The 23,757-nt window shown below is 42.1% G+C and overlaps 1 protein-coding gene across 5 annotated transcripts in view; it reads right to left on the reverse strand.

Moving 5' to 3' along the window:
• The window catches only part of LOC122543353 (electroneutral sodium bicarbonate exchanger 1-like), a 264,715-nt gene that overhangs the window by 234,231 nt on the left and 6,727 nt on the right, over positions 1-23,757 (reverse strand). For all 5 annotated transcript variants that reach the window (XM_043681942.1, XM_043681941.1, XM_043681940.1 and 2 more), the window contains exons 2-3: positions 13,593-13,728; positions 12,858-13,018 (exon numbers count right to left, since the gene is read on the reverse strand). In XM_043681942.1, coding sequence (XP_043537877.1) covers positions 12,858-13,018; positions 13,593-13,728 — 297 coding nt within the window. The remainder of the gene's footprint in view (positions 1-12,857; positions 13,019-13,592; positions 13,729-23,757) is intronic.

Consider the following 23,757-nt stretch of genomic DNA (forward strand, 5'->3'; position numbering starts at 1 on the left):
AATCCATGTAAGGTTCTGTAAATCCCTTTTCTGGATTAGAATCAGTCTGAACATTGGGGCACAGACAGCCTCACACAGGGAGCTAACACCTTCAATGCATTATCTGGACCGACATGGCACCTATTGTTAAAGTTCACTTGAGAATGTAACTTTAAGTTCTGGGATTTACATATGAAAGAACTGAAACCAACATTGTCATTCTAAAAGATGAGAGACTTAACAAACAATCCAGATCTTTTTCAAGATATAATTTCAGTTGCATCACACTGTAAACTTTTGCTATAAATTCTGTGTCCTACGATCCTATGCTCCACAACCACCTGATGAAGGAGCAGTGCTCCAAAAGCTATTGCTTTCAAATAACCCTGTTGGACTATAACTTGGTGTTGAGTGATTTTTATCTTTGAATACCCTAGTCCAACACCGGCACCTCCAAATCATGTATGAAGTCCAGTTATGCTTCAGCCAGTAAGCGCTTTTGCATGGTTACATCATTAATCCCATTTTCATTGCCACTGAAATAACTCCATGAAGGCCAGTATCCTGTCACCAAGTCACCTTTTATTTACACATGCATAGTACATGACACTGACCCAGCCCTCACTCCTGACGAAGGGTTTATGCTTGAAACATTGATTCTCCTGCTCCTTGGATGCTGCCTGACCAGCTGTGCTTTACCAGCAACACACTCTTCGACTCTGATCTCCAGCATCTGTAGTCATAGAATCCCTACAGTGTGGGAACAGGCCCTTCAGCCCAACAAGATCACACTGACCCTCCAAAGACTAACCCACCCAGACACATTCCCCTCCCCTATTATCCTATATTTACCTTTGCCTAACGCACCTAACCTACACATCTCTGAACACTACGGGCAATTTAGCATGGCCAATCCTCCTAACCTGCACATCTTAGAATTGTGAGAGGAAACTGCAGCACTCAGAGGAAACCAATGCAGAACACAGGGAGAACGTGCAAACTCCACACAGACAGTCACCTGAGTCTGGAATTGAACCTGGATCCCTGGCGCCGTGAGGCAGCAGTGCTAACCACTGAGCCACTGTGCCGCCCTTTTTACTGTTATTCTATTTACTGTATGGACTCGTAATTTTTGTTGTTATAATCATTGCATGTTGTCTATCAATAACTTGCTTAAATAGTGGCTGTCAGAGTCTTATGAAAGCTGGTAGTGTCATTTCGTGGCGTTATCATGGAATGATAAAAGGGAGAAATGTAATGTTAAAAGATTAAATGGAAATATCTCTCTGGGCATTAATGTAATATTAAAGGGTTAAACTACACTGAGTAAATGACCCCCACTCCAATTAGTCATTTGCTACTATTCCCCCTACAATTATCAAATTAAACTATCATTCAATCTCCTCCATTCAGAAATTCTTTCTAGCCATCCCCTGAAGCTAGGTATGTCGCACCTGCATTGTCTTGGGGAATCACTGAGTCAGGAGTCAGTCCTCACTTTCTCCCAACTAATTCAGAGCCAGCTCCTAGAATGAGTAGAACCCCTGACACTCCTCTTTATATCTGTCAGCCAAGGCTCACTGATTGGACCAGATTAACAGCCGCAATCTCTGAGGTCCACCTAGCTGACCTCATTATAATCACTACATTCGCGAGTCTTCGGTACTCTCTTTAAAAGGGGGAAGCAGAGTCAGGGTCATTAAATGTTTTTTAACACAGAGGTAGGTCGATTCTTGATTCACAGTACACCAGACCTTAATGTCTGGAGGAAGGAATGTGGAGTTGAGGCCACAATCAGATCAATCATGATGGCATGAAAGCAGAGAGTGCTACAGTGAATTGATAAATTAGGTTAAGATATAATTCAAGAGAGATGCAAGAGGCAAAATTTAAGGAGACATTTCAGAATACACAGAAAAGACACATTCGAAGAATAAGAAAATTTCCAAGGAACGGATCACTTTCTGAGATTAACTACAAGTGTAAAAGATGGTATCAAACCTTAAAGAAGAAAAAAACATATAACTGTGCAAAAACAAGATGCATGTCAAAAGATTGGACAGAATATTGAAAGAAACAAGGAATGGCCAAAAAAATTAGCAAGGAGGAAAGATTAGAATATAACAGAAACCTTGCCAAAAACACAACAGATTGTAAGAGTTTGTACAAATAGTTTAAAACACAAAATAAGCATTTGACCTATATAAAGTGAGTCTGGAGAATTAATAATTGAAAGTAAGGAGATGGTACATGAATTGAATGGGTATTCTGCATCAGTCTTCACCATAGAAAATACAACATCCCAGAAGCATGAAATAGAAGGGAGGGAGGAACTCATGACAATCACAATTGCCAGAGAAGTGGAATTAAGCAGGTTATTGGTGCTGTGGGGTGACTCATACCAGGAATTGGCAGGTTGGCCAGGTCAGACTTACATGTTTCCATCAAGTTGCCGCTTACCCTTCTAAACTAAAACCTAACTAATTTCTAAGATCCTGAGGGGTCTTGACAGGATGGAGGTGGGGAAGATGTTTCCTCTTACAGGAGAAGCAAAACCTCTGGGTCACATTTAAAAATAGGGGGTTGCCATTTAAGATAAAGAGGCATTTTTCTTCTCTGAGGATTTGGAGTCTTTTATGAAAAAAGTGGTGGAAACTGAGGTCTTGAATACTCTTTCGGCAGAAGCAGTAAAATTTTTGTTGAGATTGCACGCAATATTCCAACAGTGGCCTAACAAATGTCCTGTACAGCCGCAACATGACCTCCCAACTCCTGTACTCAATACTCTGACAAATAAAGGAAAGCATACCAAACACTTTCTTCACTATCCTATCTACCTGAGGCTCCACTTTCAAGGAGTTATAAGAACCTTGAGGCATTTCATTATATTAAAGATGTCATACAACAAAAACAGTTTATATTTGTAAGTGTAAATCAAGGGCCCAGGACACACATTTAGCCTGCTCTTCAGTGAGGATGGGATACCTAAACAGCTGACCTGCCAAGCAAATGTATTGGGTCTGGATGTAGGTTTGCTTGTTGAGCTGGAAGGTTTATTTTCAGATGTTTCATCACCATACTGGTAACATCTTCAGTGAGCCTCCGGACGAAGCTTCACCGGAGGTTCACTGAAGATGTTACCTAGTATGGTGATGAAACGTCTGAAAACGAACATTCCAGCTCAGCGAGCAAACCTACATCCAGAGCCTCAACTTGAGCTACAAATCTTCTCAAACTCGCTAAATGTATTGGGTTCCTAGCAAGGTCACCGCATACAAATTTTAAAAAATCTTTCCTTCATGGGCCTGCTCACCCTTAGAAACTTTCATTGTAAAACCTTTCCCAACTTACCATAGACCTAGGAGCCGGATAGGCCATTCAGCCCATCGGGTCTGCTGCGCCATTCAATCATGGCTGATAAGTTTCTCAACCCCATTCTCCTGCCTTCTCCCTGTAACCCTTGATCCCCTTGATACTTAATAACCTATCTATCTCAGTATTAAGTATACTCAGTGACCTGGCCTCCACATCCTTGTGTGGCAATGAAGTTGACAGATTCTTCACTCTCTGGCTGAAGAAGTTTCTCCTTATCTCCATTCTAAGTGGTTTTGCCCTTTACTCTAAGACTGTGCCCTTGAGTCTTAGTCTCTCCTACCAATGGAAACATCTTCCCAACATCTACCCTGTCGAGGCCATTCTGTATGTTTCAATTAGATCCCCCCTCATCCTTCTAAACGTCATCAAGTATGTTAGAATCATCATAGAAACCTTAGTGTGTGGAAACAGGCCCTTTGGCCCAACAACTCCACATTAACCCATTCCCTTACCCTATTGTGCTTCATTTCCCCTGACTAATATACCTAACCTACACATCCCTGAACTCTATGGACAATTTAGCATGGTTAATTCACCTAACCTGCACATCTTTAGACTGGAGGAGAAAACTGGAGCACTCGAGGAAAACCCACGCAAACATGGGGAGAATGTGCAAACTCCACACAGACAGTTGCCAGAGGCTGGAATTGAACCCGGGTCCCTAGCATTGTGAAGCAGCAGTAAAAGCACTGACGCCAGTATAGACCCAGAGTTCTCAAACGTTCCCCATATGTTAAGTTTTCATTCCTGGGACCTCCTCTGAACATGGTCCAGGGGCCAGTACATCCTTCTTGAGATATGGGGCCCAAAACTACACACAATACTCCAAATGTGGTCTGACCAGAGCCTTAGAGGTTCAGAAGTACATCCATGCTTTTATATTCAAGTCCTATCAAAATAAATGCTATCATTGCATTTGCCTTCCTAACTACTGACTCAACCTGCAAGTTTACCTTGAGAGAATCCTGGACTAGAACTCCCAAGTCACTTTACACTTTAATATCTCAGTCCCACGTAACTGTCCACGCCCTGAGTTCATCAGCCTTAACTGTCAGCCCTCTTGCATTGAAATAGATTCAATTTAATCCAACAGGCATTCTGTGAACCTTGTTGTGTTCCAGACCGACCTGTCTCTTCGCCCTGCTATTTCTGATTACTGTACCTCCTTCAAGCCTCACACTTGTCTCCTTGCTGTTGAGGATCCCACCTCCCCCTGCCAATCTAGTTTAAACCCTCCCTTGCAGCACGAACAAACCTGGCCACATTGTTATTGGTCCCCCTCCAGTTCAGGTGCAACCTGTCCCTCTTGAACAGGTCACCTCTGTGCAGGAAAGATCCCAACGATCTAAAAATCTGAATCCTTGCACCAATTCTTTCGCCACACATCCATCTGCCATATCCTCCTGTTCTTATCCTCACTAGCATGTGGCATTGGAAGTAATCCGGACATTATCACCAATGAGGTCCTGGTTTTTAACTTTTTTCCTAGCTCTCTATAAACACTCTGCAGGAGCTCACCCTTATTTCTACCTATGTCATTTGTGTCAACATACAGAATCACTTCTGGCTGCTCACCCTCCCACTTCTGCAGCTGCTCAGAGACATGCTGGACCCTGGCACCAGGGAGGCAACACACCATCCTGGATTCCCATTTGCGGCACAGAATCTCCTATCTGTCCCCTTAATTATCCAGTCCCCTATTACAAAGGTCCTGTTTACCGTTACTCTTTCCTGTTCTGCCCCAGAACCAGTTGTAGTGAAATCAACCTCTGAATGGTCACCACCACCCTGTAATGTTTGGGCCTTAAGCACTCCTTGATACCAGGCCCACAAGGACCTGCTCTTCAGTGCAGGTGACTGTGTGTCCTCGGAGGGTGTCCTGCTCAAGTCTTCCCTCTGGTATTGGTGACTGCGCTGATGCTAATCTTCACCTGGACCTGGACTTCAAGAAGGCATTTGACAAGGTGCCGCACAGAGGCTGCTGAGTAAGATAAAGGGCCCATGGTGTTAGAAGTAAAGTGCTAGCATGGATAGAAGTTTGGCTGTCTGGCAGAAAGCAGAGAGTGGGGATAAAAGGGTCCTTCTCAGGATGGCAGCCAGTGAAGCAAGGCTCAGTGTTGTGACCACAACTTTTCACTTTATAGATTAACGATCTAGATGAAGGAACTGAGGGCATTCTGGGTAGGTTTGCAGACGAGACAAAGATCAGTAGAGGGACAGATAGCATTCAGGAGGTAGGGAGGCTGCAGAAGCGTTTAGACTGGTTAGGAGAGTGGGCAGAGAATTGGCAGATGGAGTACAACGTGGGAAAGTGTGAAGTCATGCTCTTTGGTAAGAAGAATAGAGGCATGAATTATTTTCTAAATGGGGAGAATATTCACATGTCTGAAGTGTAAGGGAGGGACAGGACTAGCAGCTTAATGGTCCCAGGGTACAGATGCTTTAGGTGGGACAGAGGTGATGGAAGGAGGGGAGGGGAAGTTGCATTTTTGATCAAGGCAAATATCACAGCAGTAGTCGGAGATGAAATAACGACAGGTACCCAAATAGTCAACAGAAATTTGAGGAACAAATATGCAGGGAGGTTAAGGAGACTTGCAGGAGCAATAGGGTTGTCATAGTTGGGGATTTTAATTTTCCTAACATAGACTGGGACTGCTAGAGCGTTCATGGCTTAGAGGGTGTGGAATTTGTTAAGTGCATTCAGGAAAGTTTCCTCAAGCAGTATATAGAGGGTCATACTCAGGAAGGGGCAAAACTTTACCTACTCTTTGGAAATAGGGCAGGACAGGTGATGGAGGTGACAGTAGGGGAACACTTTGGGAACAGTTCTATTAATTTTAAAATAATTATGGAGAGGGACAAAACTGGTCCACAGGCTCGAGTGCTAAATTGGCGTTGGGCGAATTTTGATGGAATTAGACAGGGGCTTGCAGGATTGGTTGGAATAGTTTGTTTGCAGGCCAAGGGACCTCTGGCAACTGGGAGGCCTTTAAAAGTGACGAAGCTAGAGTTCAAGGTCTATATGTTCCTGTGAGAGTGAAGGGCCAGGTTGACAGGAACAGGGAACCCTGGATGACAACAGATATTGAGGCTTTCACCAGAAAAAAGGAGTTGTGGCTCAGGTACAGGCAGCTGGGATCAAGGGAATCCTTGGAGGTATACAGGGAATGCAGGAGTTTACTGAAGAAGAAAATCAGGAGGGCGAAAAGGGGGCATGAGATAGCCTTGGCTGAGAAGATTAGGGTGAATCCAGAGAGGTTCTTTAGGTATATTAAAGAGAAAAGAATAAGTAGAGAGAGAATAGGACCTCTCAAGGACCAAAGTGGACATGTATGCGTGGAACCACAGAAGATAGGCGAGGTTCTCAATGAATATTTCTCCTATGTTTACCATGGAGAAAGATATGAAGACTTGGGAACTTGGGGAAGTTAGTCGTGATAGCTTGGGGACAATCCATATCACAGTAGAGGGGGTATTGGACGTTTTAGAACGTATGAACGTGCATAAATCTCCTGTTTCTGACCAGGTATATCCAAGAACACTGCAAGAGGCCAGAGAGGAAATTGTGGGGGCCCTGGCTGATATTTTTGCATCATCTTTAGTCACAAGTGGGTTCCGGAAAACTGGAGGACAGCGAATGCTGTGCCACTATTCAAGAGGGGCTGCAAAGCAAAGCCTGGAAACTATAGACTAGTGAGCTTAACATCTGTGGTTGGTATATTACTTGAGAAGATTGACGGATAAGATACACATGCATTTGTGAGTGCGAGATAATGCCCCAAATTCGTTAGAGTTCTTTGATAAAATGACCAGGAAGGTTGATGAGAGCAGGGCGGTAGACCAAGTCTGTATGGATTTCAGTAAGGCCTTTGATAAGGTCCCACATAGTTGGCTGCTCTGGAAGGTTAGATTGCATGGAATCCAGGGCAAGCTGGCAAACTGGATACAAAATTGGCTTGTTGGTAGGAAGCAGAGGGTAATAGTGGAAGGATTCTTGTCGGACTGGAGACCTGTGACTAGTGGAGTGCCTCAGGGTTCAGTGTTGGGCCCATTACTGTTTGTTATCTATATCAATGATTTGGATAAGCATGTACAAGTCATGGTTAGTAAGTTGGTTGATGACACTAAAATAGGCAGTATTGTGGGTGGTGAGGGGTGGCATGGTAGCTCAGTGGTTAGTATTGTTGCCTCACAGTGCCAGGGACCCAGGTTCGATTCCAGCCTCGGGTGTCATGTTCACCATGCTGACTTTGCCCTATTTTACCATACGCTTCCAAGTGATCAGAAATCTCATCTTTCACAATGGATTCCAGGACCTTACCCACCACCAAGGTTAGGCTAATCGGTCTGAAGTTTTCCGTCTTTTGCCTTACTTCCTTTTTAAACAAGGGTGTTATGTTAGCGATTTTCCCGTCCTCTGGGACCCTCTCTGACTCGAGCGATTCCTGAAAGATCACCACTAATACCTCCACTATTTCTTCAGCTATCTCCCTTAGAACTCTAGGGTGTAGTCCATCTGATCCAGGGTATTTATCCACCTTCAGGCCATTCTGATTTTCTAGCATCTTCTTCTTGGTGATGGTCACCATACTCAGCTCTGCTCCCTCACTCTCTGTAATTTTTGGGATATTATTCGTGTCTTCCTCTATGAAGACTGATGCGAAGTAAATTGTTCAGTTCCTCAGCCATTTTCTTGTTCCCCACTACTGTCCCTCCAGCATCATTTTCCAGCTGCTCAATGTCCAGTTTTGCCTCTCTTTTGCCCTTTATATATCTAAAGGAACTCTTCCTTTACATTACTGGCTAGCTTATCCTCCTATTTAATCTTCTCCTTCCTTATTTCTTGTTTTGTTGTCGTCTGTTGTTGTAAGTTTCCCAATCCTCTGGTTTCCTATTGTCCTTTGCCACATTATATGCTTTCTCTTTTGCTTTTATGCTATTGTTGACTTCCCTGGTCAGCCATAATTGCCTCATCCTCCCTGTACATTGCTTCTTTTTCTTTGGGATGAATCTCTGCTGTGTCTCCTGAATTACTCCCAGAAACTCCTGCCATTGCTGTTCCACTGTCTTTCCACCTAGGCTTTACCTTGCTCTAAGGGCTTATGCCCGAAACGTCGATTCTCCTGTTCCCTGGATGCTGCCTGACCTGCTGCGCTTTTCCAGCAACACATTTCCAGCTCTATTTTAATCCAAGATACAGGGAAATAGTTGCATTGTGGTCAATTCTGGATGAGTAATCCAGAGAAGAGTTGTTAAAACAATTAGCTAATGCATAATGTAGTAAATATTACATACAGTAGGGATGGTTGAAGAACTGGTTATGATGAATGCATTTGACAGATGGCACAGGGACACATATATCACAGTAATGTCACTGGACTAGTTAATCCAGAGGTCCAGACTAATGCTTGGAAGACATGGGTTCAAATCTTATCACAACAATGTTATCATCTAATGCGATTTGAAGGAATGCCCGAGACCTAATAGAATGAAGGAAGAGGTCATGGATATATTAATTAAGGATAAAAAAATTGGGTTTGAATTAGTTGTATAAATATAGAGAGCTAGTAATCAGCAGGGGGAAGTTTTATAGAGTGTGAAATAAAACTCACTAAGTGTGGTCTTTTTGTGTTGAAAACTGTTCTGAAACAGTTATCTTTTAGTGCACAACAAGCAGCTAGTGGAATGTGGATTCAGTTTCTAAATCTTGAACTGAAAACTAGAGTGGAATCTTCCCCTTCCAAACGGCAGTGGCAGGTGGGGAAGATAACTGGACAGATGCTTATTTCATGATCCCACTGCCTTCTCACTGTACAAACATTATGTTCTGTGCAGGAAGGCCTTCATGCCTCATTATCAATTAAAGTTGGTCATCAGGCAATGGGATGTTGCTGTCCTAGGAAGTGACCTGGCGTAAAGTCCACCAGTTGAGCCTTAGGTGGGCTTTCTCATTTATGTGGGAGCATCCTATCCATTATTATATCTGCCACTGCACTAAGGAAAAATAAGTGGAAGGTCCAGCCCCTAGTCTCAGTAGTGGTGACCATGAAACCATTAATTGTTGTAGAGAAAGACCCAAAGAACAAAGAAAATAAATATCTTTGCTGGAATGTGATCATTTACAATATAATCAGAGAACTGAAATTTGGGGTAAATATTTTATGAAATATGAATAGTCAATAAGAAACCTTTTAAAAAAGCCAATTAATTAGAGAACACAAAAAAAAGAGAGATACTTAAAAACATAACCGATTAGAAAGAAGAACTTAGTTTGACTGCTCATGTGTCACACAAGAATAAGCTGGAGATTTGTCTATTTGTGGCTGGGATCTGGACAGCACTGAGAACAAGTAAGTAAATACCAAGTTTGAACCAATCAATTTTCTTATTTTTAACTGGTTTAAATCCACTTTTTTCTTTGATTATTTTCCACTTTCTCATTCACGCATCATATTACATATAAGTTATTTTCTTATCCACAATGAACAGATAAAACTTTATTTGAAAAATAGCTACTTGAACAATTAAATGTTCTTCTGTTTTCCCTTCAAGGCCAAGACTCATTAGTTAGCTACTTTAACTTACCCCTTTCTCAGACTCTGGAATTCCTCAGTCTTCCATTCTTTCTATAATTTCCAGATTTTTGAAACTCTAAGTGTGGTGTCATCCAATCACTATTTGTTTATCTATCTCATTTCTTCTAGTGATGTTCTTTACCTTGGGCTTTGAGAGAAAAAAAACCCTACTTTTTCCCTCAATCAGTTGTAACATGAAACTTAGTTAGAAATAAGTTTTATTACATTTTTCTTTTTGTTTTTAAAGTTAACTTAACACAATTTATGTCGCTAAGTCATATTTGCCTTTGTATTCCAATTACAGGAACTTCTGACTCATTGCAGAGGGAAATTTATTGAAAATATTTCCACAACAGCAAGAAGGAAATGATACTTTATGAAATAGAAATTCAGACTACGACCTGCTCATAGGCTGACTTTTACCTGGCTTATCATACTTCTCTAAATTACTTATATTGCTGAAAAAAAAGTTGCTAAATCTTTGCATCTTGACATCAGCACAATAGCAGTTTATTGCGAAAACCAACATTTACACTGTGTTAGAGGAGAGCGCTAATTGGTTGGCAAGTGGACTCTGTTTGGTAGAGGCTTTTCCATAGACAGTGCCTCAGTTAATGATGATTAGCTGTTAATTGTCAGGCTTTTTCTACATTTTAGGTCAGGCAGATTGACTCTAATTGGTCAAGGCATTGCACTGATAAATGGCCAACAAATAACTGTCACCTATTTTCATGAATTGAAACTGGCATGATGTGTGCATGTTCTCTTCGTGTGCAAGTCCCCTGTTTATTAATATACATAGCTTCCAGTACATGCAAGTGCACCACATCATGAGCCTACTGACAATCCTGAAGTGGTTGTCAGTGTAATTCTTCGTACACTCATGATTACCCAGCAAATGCATTGCAGAATGTTGGACATCATGTTGCAAGGCTAAGCTGGTGGGCTACAGTCGGTACCTTGATTGTTGTAAACAGCCAAACTGATATGATTGCCACTAAAAGAATGCTGCCAACAAGCCTAAAAGATGCGCTGCCTATCACATAAATGAGTAATGTGGTATATGAGTTTCAATGCCAGTGTGATGCCAAGTATGTAGGCCACACATCCCAATGGCTAGCAGATTGCATGAAACACCTTATCTCTTCAGCTGTTCACAACAAGCAAGGTACTGACCATACCCAACCAGCCCATGCTTGTAAATCTTGCAACACGGTGACCAACACTGCATTCGATTCCACAGTTGGACAACATTTACTGGGCAATCCTGAATGTACAACAAGCAACACTGACAATGAATTAGGATCGTCAGTTGGGCTTGCAGTGTGGTGCACTTGTGTGTATTGGAAGTTACATATATTAATACAGAGGGTCTTGTTTGTTGCAGACAGTAAGATCATATAAATACACTGCATCTGTGTCATAAAGTCATAGAGTCATACAGGTATCCAGCACAGAAACAGACCCTTTGGTTCAACTCGTCCATGCTGACCAGATAGCCAAAACTAATCTAATCCAATTTGCCAGCACTTGGCCATTATCCCTCTAAACCCTTCTTATTCATATATCCTTCCAGATGCCTTTTAAATGTTGTAATTGTACCAGCCTCTGCCACTTCCTCTGGCAGCTCATTCCATATACATACCTGCATGAAAATGTTGTCCCTTAAGCCCCTTTTAAATTTTAACCCTCTCATCCTAAACCTATGCCTTCTAGTTCTGGACTCCCCCAACCCGGGAAAAAGACCTTGTCTATTTACCCTATCCATGATTTTATAAACCTCTATATGGTCTCCCCTCAGTCTCCGAAGCTCTATGGAAAATGGCCCCAGCCTATTCAGCCTATCCCAATAACTCAAATCCTCCAACCCTGGCAACATCCTTGTAAATCTTTTCCAAACCCTTTCAAGTTTCACAATATTATTCCAATAGGAGGGAGACCAGAATTGCATGCAATATTCCAAAAGTGACCTAACCAATGTCCTGTACATCCACAACATGACCTCCCAACTCCTATACTCAATGATCTAACCAATAAAGGAAATGCCAAACCTTCTTCACTATCCTATCTACCTGAGACTCCATTTTCAAGGAACTATGAACCAACACTCCAAGGTCTCTTTGTTCAGTAACATCCCTGGGATCTTACCATTAAGTGTATAAGTCCTGCTAAGATTTGCTTTTCCTAAATACAACACCTCACATTTATCTAAATTGAACTCCATCTGCCACTTCTCAGTCCATTGGCCCATCTGGTCAAGATCCCGCTGTACACGGAGGTAACCTTCTTCGATAAAATATTTTCTTCAGCAATACTCAAGGTCTGTACTACCAAACAACTTGAAGAGTTAACTTTATTTCTCTCTCCAGAGATGTCAGATCTGCTGAACTTCTCCAGCACTAATTTATATTTCAGATTTATTGCATCTACGATACTTTGCTGTTACTTATTACTAATATTTCATAACAATTTCAACTGTTCAATGACACTTCTTCATTCCTTGCCACAGTAGGTCAGATCATGAAGTATGTGATAGATGTATCAATGATGAAAGCAGAAATATTTACTACCCAATGTCTCCAGTAATGTGTAAAATAACAAGAGCTATATAATACAAATAAATCTTATTTGTTACTCAACGCAGGAAACAGAATACAAGAGACTGAGAAACCTTAGACAAAGTAAACAAACATACATATTGTTAAGGATTCAAAACTGTGAATTAGATAACTTAAAAGGGAAGCATCTTCATGAGCAACTGGCAACTGTTCTTGTTTGAGGATGACAGGCAAGTCTCAACGGCATTACAAAATACAGTTTGATGATTTACATTATTAAAGGGTAGTTCTAAATAGCAAAGTAATTTAAGAAAATAGGTTTCAATGAAGGCAGTATTATGCATTTTAAAGTATGCATTAGACATACCTGCAATCTCCTGAATGCTGTTTGCACGCATGTCCAATAAGACAGTACCATTAATGATACAACTTCGTAGCTCAAACAGGCTATGTAACGACAGTGTGGCAACATATGGTTTACTCCAACGGTCTCCACCATCCTCAACGTCTTCCTCAAACTTCAACCACCTGCCAAACATTTAATTTTAAAAAATATCACAGAAACCTCTTCCAATCTGTTAATCACCAGAAAGTTAGTGCTAAAGACTAGGCTAGCGTGGACAGTGCAGACCGAGAGGCTGAAAGAGGTTTGAACAGATTAGGAGAGTCAACTGAACCCAAAGATGTCACTATTGCCTTGTTGTAACTCATGTTATTTTTCAACATGTATACACTTGTCTTTGTTTTGGGAGTGGCTTTTCTTCTGTGCTTGATCTTGTAATTGTTACAGATTCTAATAACAGACATGGTTAGTGTCCCCCCATGTGGTTATTGCATAATCGTATTTACATTGATGGATTGATGAAGTGATCACAAGTCTACTGACTGATAAGAGTTCATAATTTGAGGTAATGAACTTAATCATGCATTACAATAAGTCTGTGAAAGCTGTTCTGGACAGCTGATTTGAGAGAGGTGAGCGAGGTTTCTGTACGGTAAACCTGTTAGTGATTGTTTCTGGAATTTGCACACCATCTAAAGCCTCATTGTGTCAATTTCCAGTATTTCTTCATGCTGACAAACTTGCAAACAATTCACACACCTGGCAGTCTCCTTCCACTCAGCATCTTCACCCCCCCGTACGCAGATTTCATCAAGTTCAGTGAAAAGCTCATGCGGAACATGCTCATCATCATCCTCAGTTCCCAAAATGAACTGTACTCGCTGGGAAGGGGTGTCTGAAAGGAGACACACAAGAGGTGGTAATTAACAAGATCAGGCCTTACTTTGTTACTTAAATACATACATACACACCTGTGCATACAAACACACATTATACCCTCAGATTCACTATGCACGCACCATCAATATTGTTCTATTTCCCCCCACTGAGATTATTTAGTTTTCCAGCCTCAAACAGCAGAGGTACCACAAACATCCAGGCTGTGGATTCACCTTCAAAGGCCAGCAGTGTTTTCTTCAATTTCCTTTTTCCCTACAGGGAGGAAATAACTACCCTTTCCTTTGTATTTACAGAGAATAGATGAAGCTTATCATGTGCCAAATGGCACATGCTCATTCAATACCTGAAATGCTTCACCCATCATATTGTGTAAGGCTCCCTCATAGAAATTCAGGATGTGTACTGTAAGTATTTAGAACATTGATTAAAATACTAAAGGTCTAGCATTAAATTGATCTGACAGCATCTGATTTACAATATAAGAAACTTGCCCAGCAACTCATGGCATGAATAGGCAACAAAACCTTGCAGCACTCTTTAAAGGGCTCATCCACTATTACTTCCCACTTAGAGGAGCTTTTAGCTTATTTTCTCACTTCTTTAATGGATTTGTGACTTACAGAAAGATTTTGCTGCTGCTTTTTGGTTATTTCAAAGAAGCCTTCACTGCTGTCATTGGTGTTCTGGTAAATCTGCCTTTGGGGCTGGAAGATGAAAAAGAGCAGCCAGGAAGACAGGACATTGCAGGAGTGAATGGATGAAAAAGAGGCTGGGAAAGGGGGTGGGGGCATATCCATGGTGGTTTGCAGGGACCATTTTTCTTTAATTAATTTCTTGGAAGAAGCAATGATTCTGGTACCTTTGTTCCACAAAGGAAGGCTGTCAAAGAACTCTGTCACCTCTGCAGCCACATCTCAGATCTCAAACCATGGCACAGGTTGTCCCCCTTATAACAAACTCCTCCAAGCTGCAGCAAGTGACAGCAACATTTCATAGATTTCATTCATTGTTTTATCAGGGAGGTTACCAAGGCATTCTAATATCTAGAAGAACACCTCCATCTCTGACCCAACAGACAGAACAAAGCAGAAAGAGAGCTCATAAAACAAGCTACCTCAGGGTGAAAGATGCCACAAACAATATCTAAGCAGCCATGTAATCTCCCCATTACCATTCTGACATCTTTCTGAATAGAAAACCACTCTAATTCCTGAACACCCCAGCTATGTTGCAAGCATAGGCGCCACATCAATCAGGTCTGTGACCAGTGTCCCAGGAGTAGTCATGACTTGATAATGCAATTCAGTCTTCTATGCTGCCTAATAGGCAGTCACAGATTGGTTATTCAGCTGCATGGACTATTCTCATCAGACTTGATTCAAAGGTCAGGACTTCAGGCACAAGTAGCCTAATGTAAGAGTCATACTGCTACCAGTAACTTTAAAGCAGACAGTCTGTGCATTCAAAGAGTGCTTCTGCTGCTGAGCCACAGCAAGAACAGCTTTTGGGAATAATAGTGTTGAGCAAGAATTCTCAAGCACCTGTTCCCTTCCTTTACCACCGATAATTACTGATTTCTTTGTGAAAAACTATCTATGTGCTTCTTAGCCAGCATATGGATAACTTAATGACCAAAAAACAGCTTTTTGTGAGTTTAAGTAAAGAGAATTATTTATTTACACATTCACCCCAACAATCGAAAGCACTCATTCAGCCACTCGAGCATCCAAACCTGAGGAAAATATAGTTAATAGTGTACTTTTACAAGTTATTAACAAAAGAATAGTTTATAATTCATGTAATTTGCTCATCTTAAAACAAAGATAGATTACAGGCCCGGTGAAGAAAGAGCTTTCACTTCTGAAGGGTAAGTAGAGCCATATCAAATTTTTTGCAAGACACCCTAAAAAAAATGGACTTTGAGCAGGTCACAAAGTTAATTACTTGTAACTTTATTACCAGGAATTCAGTTTTCTGCACTGGTGTACTTGGTGAAGAACAGCCGAACAATGTTGCAGTCTCCCGCTAGATCCTAAAGGCACAGATATTGTTGCCCTTTCTGCTGCCACTATCTCTGCAATTGTTGTTCTATACCTTCAACCTGCACTTAAAGCCTGTTTAACAGAGAGATGAACATGGCTACCTTACCAGGTCATATTTCCAAATATCATATTGGGCTGAGCTCATAATCCACAGCATAGGTCTTTGTGTGCTGATATTTGCTCTCGGGGTCTGAGACAATCACTGTCTTTGTTTCTGAAAAAGGCACATTCAGGTTGGGAAATTACTTCTGGATGGTCTCAGGATATGGGTATTGACACTTGTTTAGTGCACATTATTAAAAGAAAACTCAATTCCAGAAGATTCCATACTCACCAACTGATTAGGCTGGCTGAGTACCAAATTACATAGATGCAGCAGGTGGTGAAGGAACAAGAGGCCAAAACATACTGGGTCTCATCCTTACCAATTTGCCTGCCATAGAGGCATGTGTCCATGACAGTATCAAGACTGTCATGGACACAGTCTTTATGGAGACAAAGGTCCACCTTCACATTGAGAATAACATCCATCATGTTGTGTGGCACTATCATCTTGGTAAATGGGATAGACTTCAAATAGAACTAGCAACTAAAGACTGGGCATTCAAGAAGAAGTGTGGGCCATTAACACCAGCAGAATTGTTACCTCATGGCCAACCATATGCTCCATTTTACCATGACCATCAAGCTAGGGGATCAACCCTGGTTCAATCAAGAGCGCAGGAGGGCATGCCGGGGGCAGCACCAGGCATACCTAAAAATGAAGGGTCAACCTGGTGAAGTTTCACCATAGAACAACTTGTATGCCAACCCCCCTAAGCAACAAGTGATAGACAGAAACAAAAACAGAAATAGCTTTTGAAACTCAGCAGGTCTGGCAGCATTTATGGGAAGAAAGTGACTTAACGTTGGGTGGACCAAGGGGAGAAGTGAGTGGAAAGGTTGGATGGAGCTCAGAGACAGAGGGAAAAAAAAGAGTGTGTGTGTTTGTTGTGAAAGGGTTAGGTAGATTACGGATAGCAGCCCAGTACAGAAGAAAAACTGAATGGGCGGCACAGTGGTTAGCACTGCCGCCTCACAGCGCCAGAGACCTGGGTTCAATTCCCGCCTCAGGTGACTCTGTGTGGAGTTTGCACATTCTCCCCGTGTCTGTGTGGGTTTCCTCCCGGGTGCTCCGGTTTCCTCACACAGTCCAAAAATGTGATGGTTAGGTGAATTTGCCACGCTAAAGATGCCCATAGTGTTAGGTGAAGGGGTAAATGTAGGGGAATGGGTCTGGGTGGGTTGTGCTTCGGTGGGTCAGTGTGGACTTGTTGGGCCGAAGGGCCTGTTTCCACACTGTAAGTAATCTAACCTAAAAAAAAGTGATAACAAGAGTTAAGAGTAGCAGAGAATGGGTGAGCTGCACTAAAAGCCAACCCATATAATGTAATATTAGGCCGAGGCACTGGTGAGAAAGCGTGACTGTGCTGAAAGCAATCCACATCATAATACGACCAGGTGTGGGGGTGGGTGAAAAACATGGAAGGATGAAATCTCACACTCAAGTTATTAAATTTGATGATGATGGAGGAACCCCACGCAGAAAATGAGATGCTGTTCTTCCAGCTTATGTTGAATCTCGCTGGAGCACTGCAGAAAGCCTGAGGCAGAAACGTGTGTTGAAGTAGCAGACAACTGGAAGCTCAGGGTGACTTTTGCAGACAGAATGTAGGTGTGCTGCAATGCTCCCAATGTAGAGGAAGCCAAATTGTGAACAGTGAATACCGCAGACTAGGTTGAATGAAGTACAGGTAAATCACTGCTTCACCTGGAAGGTATGGCTAGGGCCTTGGATGGTGAGGAGGCAGGAGGTAAATGGCAAGTGTTACACCTTGTGCAATTGCATAGGAAGATGCCATTTGAGTGTGAGGTGGTGTTGGGAGTGGAGGAAGAGTGGACTAGAGCATCATGGAAGGTACTGTTCCAACAGAATGCTGACAAGGGAGGGGAGGGGAGGCGAACATATGTCTGAATTTAATTGGCTCCGTACTGACATCTGTATTGTTGGGATCCTCTGGAGGAGGCTGAGATGGGTCATCCACTTGGCAGTTCTGAATGAAGATTGTTGCAAATGCCTCAACCTTATCTTTTCCATTGACCTGTTAGGTTCTTCCATCATTGAGGAAGGGGACATTCGTGGAGCCTCCGCCTCCAGTGTGTTGTTTAATGGTCCACCACCATTCACCACCTACCATCCCACCAGCCTCTGCATCTCACTGGAGGTGCCAGAATTGGTGGATTACAATCGTTTGGATGCAGATACTGAAGCAGTCAGATAGATCAGATACTGAAGCAGTCCCAGTCCAAATGCAACAAGACCTGGACGATAGCCAAGTTTGAACTGACAAGTGGCAAGTAATTGTGCTACACAAATGCCAGGCAATGACTATCTCAAACAAGAGGAAATCTAACCATCAACACTTAACATTCAATGGCATTACCATGGCTGGATTCCTCACTGTCAACATCCTGTGGATTATCATTGACCAGAAACTGAACTGGACTAGCTACATAAACACAGTGTCTACAAGAGGTGATCAGAGGCTCAGAATACTGCAGCAAGTAACTCACCTCCTGATTCCCAAAGCCTATCCACCATCCACAAGGTACGAGTCGGAAGTGTGATGGAATACTCCTTTTTTTTATTTATTCATTTTTGTAGGATGTGGGCATCACTGGCTGGCCAGCATTTATTGCCCATCCCTAGTTGCTCCCTTGGGAAGATGGTGGTGAGTTGCCTTCTTGAACTGCTGCAGTTTCCACTTGCTGTGGGTTGACCCACAATGCCCTTAGGGAGGGAATTCCAGGATTTTGACCCAGCGACACTGAAGGTGTGGTGATTCTGCATGAGTGCAGCTCCAACGATACTCAAGAAGCTTGACACCATCCAACTTAAAGCAACCATTTTGGGTTGGCACCACACATCCACAAAATTCATTCTCTCCACTACTGCTACTCAATCACAGCAGTACGTACCACCTACAAGATGCATTGAAGAAATTCACAAAGTCTCCATCAACAGCACCTTCTAAACCTGCAACCACTACCGACTAAAATGATAAGGGTAACAGATACATGGGAATACCTCAACTTTCAAGTTCCTTGGCAGCCCATTTACCATCTGACTTGAAAATATATTGCCATACCTTCAGTGTCGCTGGGTCAAAATCCTGGAACTCCCTCCCTGACAGCATAGTAGGTGTACCTGTATCAAATGGCGTGCAGTGGTTCAAAAAAGTGGTTCACCAGCATCCACTTCAGGTCAATAAACTCTGGCCCAGCCAGCAAAGTCCACATACCTGAATGAACTTTTTAAAAATGCTGAGTTCATGTTTAAAAGTGTGGGATAAAACATGCACAGCAAATACACAAAAGAAGTAATTAAGAATTACCTTTGCGCAACCCCTTATTGTTTACTGTATGTGCTTGTTTACTTATTGTGCTCCTAAGTGAAGCATATCCTCAGTGATTACAGCTAGAGAGGTGAAAGGCTCTTAAACTTCCATATAGGACACTTCAGATAGCTGTGGGGGGCAAGCCAGCAACTCTGGGCCATAAGAGCTTAACCAAAGAAATTCTGTCTGGGTTGGGACAATGTGGCCTAGCTGGCTGTGTTACACTGGAGAATTTAAGTGGCTGGCAAGGGAATTGGCATGTATATTCATAAGGAAGGGCAGCAAGTGCTTTTCCCAGGAATCCAAGCCACTCTTCCAGGATTCCATCTTGGCAGTACTATGACTTTGTTTAAGTACATATGAATAATATAATATTCTGAAAGGCCTGGTCAATACTAGCACCCAGGGCCCATAAGAAAGTCATCTGAGCTTCCATTGCAGGAACAAGATTTTCAATGGTAGCTGTCCTAGCTATCAGCACAGACTCCATCATGATACCAGTCTTGAGAATGTCAGATCAGGTCACACAGAATAGTGGTAATCTCACATTCAGCACCTGAAATGAAAGGATTAGTTTTTAGCTTGAGGGATAGCAGAGAGGCAAATGGCTGCTAGTAGCAGTTGCCAGTATGTCATGCAGAGTACGTACGGTAAGTTGGAAGCATGATGCCTCCTCTACCGTGGCCATGGCTATCTTCCTACCCACAGTGACCAGCACATTTTGTTTCATCAGGGAGAGCATATGCTAATGGACCCAGCCTCCTCCTGTTATAGCTTCCTTTCAAGTTATGTATGACTTTCTCCTGCAAGAAATAGATCTTTGTGAGGTATTTCATGTATGTGCTGTCATAATTGAATGGTTTATATGTAGTGTGAGGCGTGAAACATAGAGTTATAATCATAGTGACAGCAACATGTGTGGATTATGAGTGAGAGATGATGGCAATAGAGTGAAGTGTGGTGCAGTGATTGTAGGAAAGTGAAGGGAAACAGTGGAGGAGCGAATTGAGTAGAGAGACTACGTATGGTACAGCTGGGAGGAGACCATTATTGAGGTGACCTTTAAGAATATTTCATAGCGATTCTGATGGAGGTTATTGAGTTTATTTCAAGACTGCAGCCATTTCCTGGTGATAGGGGTTGCATCAAAAACTTTGACAGCGGAGTCGCAGGTAGATAGGATAGTGAAGGCGGCGTTTGGTATGCTTTCTTTTATTGGTCAGAGTGTTGAGTACAGGAGTTTCGAGGTCATGTTGCGGCTGTACAGGACATTTGTTAGGCCACTTTTGGAATATTTCATGCAATTCCTGTCTCCTTCTGATCGGAAAGATGTTGTGAGACTTGAAAGGGTTCAGAAAAGATTTACAAGGATGTTACCAGAGTTGGAGGATTTGAACTATAGGGAGAGGCTGAATAGGCTGGGGCTGTTTTCTCTGGAGCGTCGGAGGCTGAGGGGTGACCTTATAGAGGTTTACAAAATTATGAGGGGCATGGATAGGGTAAAAAGACAAAGTCTTTTCCCTGGGGTTGGGGAGTCCAGAACTAGAGGGCATAGGTTTAGGGTGAGAGGAGAAAGATATAAAAGAGGCCTAAGGGGCAACTTTTTCATGCAGAGGGTGGTACGTGTATGGAATGAGCTGCCAGAGGAAGTGGTGGAGGCTGGTACAATTGCAACATTTAAAAAGGTATTTAGATGAGTATATGAATAGGAAGGGTTTGGAGGGATATGGGCCGGGTGCTAGAAGGTGGGACTAGATTGGGGTGGGATATCTTATCGGCTTGGACAGGTTTGACTGAAGGGTCTGTTTCCATGCTGTACATCTCTATGAATATATAACTCCTCCAATTTATGATAAAGAAGATCAAACTCCTTCTAGTCAGATGTTAGTACAGCATCAGAAGGCTTATGTGTCCTCTCTGGATCTCCTGCAGCTGTTTTTGTCTCTTACAAGTATGTTACAGTGTGATCCTTACTGTGAGAGGTACTGGCTGTCTTTAAGAGGTCTCAGTGAAGCTAATTTCCTGTACCACTACACCCCTTGCCCCAAATCCTCCAATGAATGGCATTGGTCATGCTGGCTGTGACGTGGTTCATAATAATGAGCTGCAAGCACCAATTCAGCATGGTTTCTGCAACCACATGGAGGTGCCCATGGAGAACACAGATTTTCAGATGCAATCAAGTTTCTGGATCCTTAATTTTTTGGGTCAGGACCAGAAACAGGGCAAAACCTTTTCTTCCCACATTCATTTCTATGGGGCACAGTCGCAAACAGCTTGTTTCCTTCAGAGTGATTGAGGTGTTGAATGTTTGGACAGCCAGAGATAATCTGCATTAATTAACCAAGCTACTTTAACAAGGTTGGTTGTTTAACTGGCCTCACCTGACAAAGGAATTGCACTCCGAAAGCTTGAGATTTCAAAGAAATCTGTTGGACTCTAACCTGGTGTCATGTGACTTCTTATTTTATTCACCCCAGTCTAACACCGGCACCTCCACATCATGCTTAACTGGTAGGAAGTGGAATTGAAGGACCAGGAAGTGATTTAGGCTGAGGTGATTAAATTACAGAAATATTCAGCTGTATACTATTCAGGCATGGCAGGATGTTTCTGAGGAAACATATTGTGTTTACTTTCTTTTGAAAAGTACAGAAGTTTAAACTGATCCAAATCATTTTTCAGGAACTGTTGGATCGGATAGGCAGCAGTCGTGATAGTGTAAATGTGTGTGGTACTTGAGGGAATGGGCTTGATGGGTCAAATGGTCTTTTCCATTCCCTAGTTTCATACGCAAGGCTATTTCCTAACATTGAAACAATGCCCCTACTGTTGATCAATTTGACACTGTCCTGATCTATTCCGTATGTTCCAGCTAACTCATAGCAAAGTACTTTCAGTTTTAAGGATGGCTTCCATTCTAATTTTCCAGCCTGAAAATGTTTATAAGCAATACATATTTTACTTCATTACAGAATAGGCAGTGATATTTAATTGGACTTCAAAATGCACTGTCATTTATAAAATACCCTCTAGCGCTTTGTCAACAAGGTGAGAGAATGTCTGGCTTAAATTATGTTGGTTTTCTTTCTAAGAACTCATAGTGAAGCAGAAGGTCCCTGAAGATTACATCTATTTTGTTATCCTCCTTATATGCGATTTACAAAACACAAAGATGAAATATTTGTAACAATCCTCAGCCAGAAGTGCCTGGTGATGGATCAATCTCAGCCTCCTTCAGAGCTCCCCAGCATCACAAATGCCTGTCACTCCCACAAGGTTAAACAAACTTTCTGCATTTATCCTATCAGGTACCCTAATAATCTTATATGTTTCAATAAGATCACTTCTCATTCTTCTATTTTCCACAAGTAAAGGCCTAATCTACTCGGCATCTCCTCATAAGACAGTCCCTCAATAACGAGGATCACTTTCACCCAGGATCAGCCTGGTGGATCTTCTGTGGACTGCCTCCAATGTCAGTCTATCTTTCCTTAGATAAGTGGCCTATGACTGTTCACAGTATTCCAGCTGTGATCTGACCAGTGCCTTGTATAGTTTGAGCAAAATCTCCCTACTTTTATGCTGCATTCCCTTTGAAGTAAAGGCCAACATCCTATTTACCTGCTATTACCTGCTAAACTTGGATGTAAGCTTTTTTGAGATTTGTGAATAAAGACTCCCAAATCACTCGGCTCTGTGGCTTTCTGCAGTCTTTCTCTATTTAAATAATATTCAGCTCTTCTATTCTTCCTGCCAAAATGCATATCTCTTCACATTTCTTCACTTCATTGCATTTATCAAGTTTTTAGCCATTCATTTAACCTGCCTATATCCTTCTGCAGACTCTGTCATCCTCACCACTCGCTTTCCCACTCATTTTTGTGTCATCTGTAAACTTGGCTATAGTACATTCACTTTCCTCATCTAAACCATTAATATATGTTGTAAATAATTGTGGACACAGCGCTGATCCCTGTGGCATACCACTAGTTAAAGGTTACCAGTCTGAAAATGCTCCTCTTATCCCAACTCTGTCTTCTATTAAACAAAAAACTAAAGAACTATGGATCTGGAAATCAGAAACAAAAACAGAAATTATTGGAAAAACTCAGCAAGTCTGACAGCATATGTGGAGAGAAAGCAGAGTTAACATTTTGGGTCCAGTGATGCTGCCACACCTGCTAATTTTTTCAACAATTTCTGTTTTTGTTTCTGTCTGCTATTAGTCAGCTAATCCTCTGCCCATTACTAATACCTTCAACACGGTGTACTCTTGTTAAGCAACCTAATGTCTGGTATCTTATCAAATGCCTTCTGAGATGGGGATCCAAGATGGTGGCGACCCAGCAAGTCTGAGTCTACAGTGCTCCTCCCAAGACTTGGGCAAAGTGGGTCACCCACCCCCACCACACTCACCAAATCATTTAAAATAGCTGTTTAATTTAATTAGTTGTTTAGTATTGAATTTAAACAATTTAATCTTCAGCAAAAATGACTAAAGGGAAGGGAGCCTGCAGCTCTCAGCAAGCAGGAACCCCTCCC

Source organism: Chiloscyllium plagiosum, chromosome 43, assembly GCF_004010195.1.
Source record: "Chiloscyllium plagiosum isolate BGI_BamShark_2017 chromosome 43, ASM401019v2, whole genome shotgun sequence".
Classification (NCBI taxonomy): Eukaryota; Metazoa; Chordata; class Chondrichthyes; order Orectolobiformes; family Hemiscylliidae; genus Chiloscyllium; species Chiloscyllium plagiosum.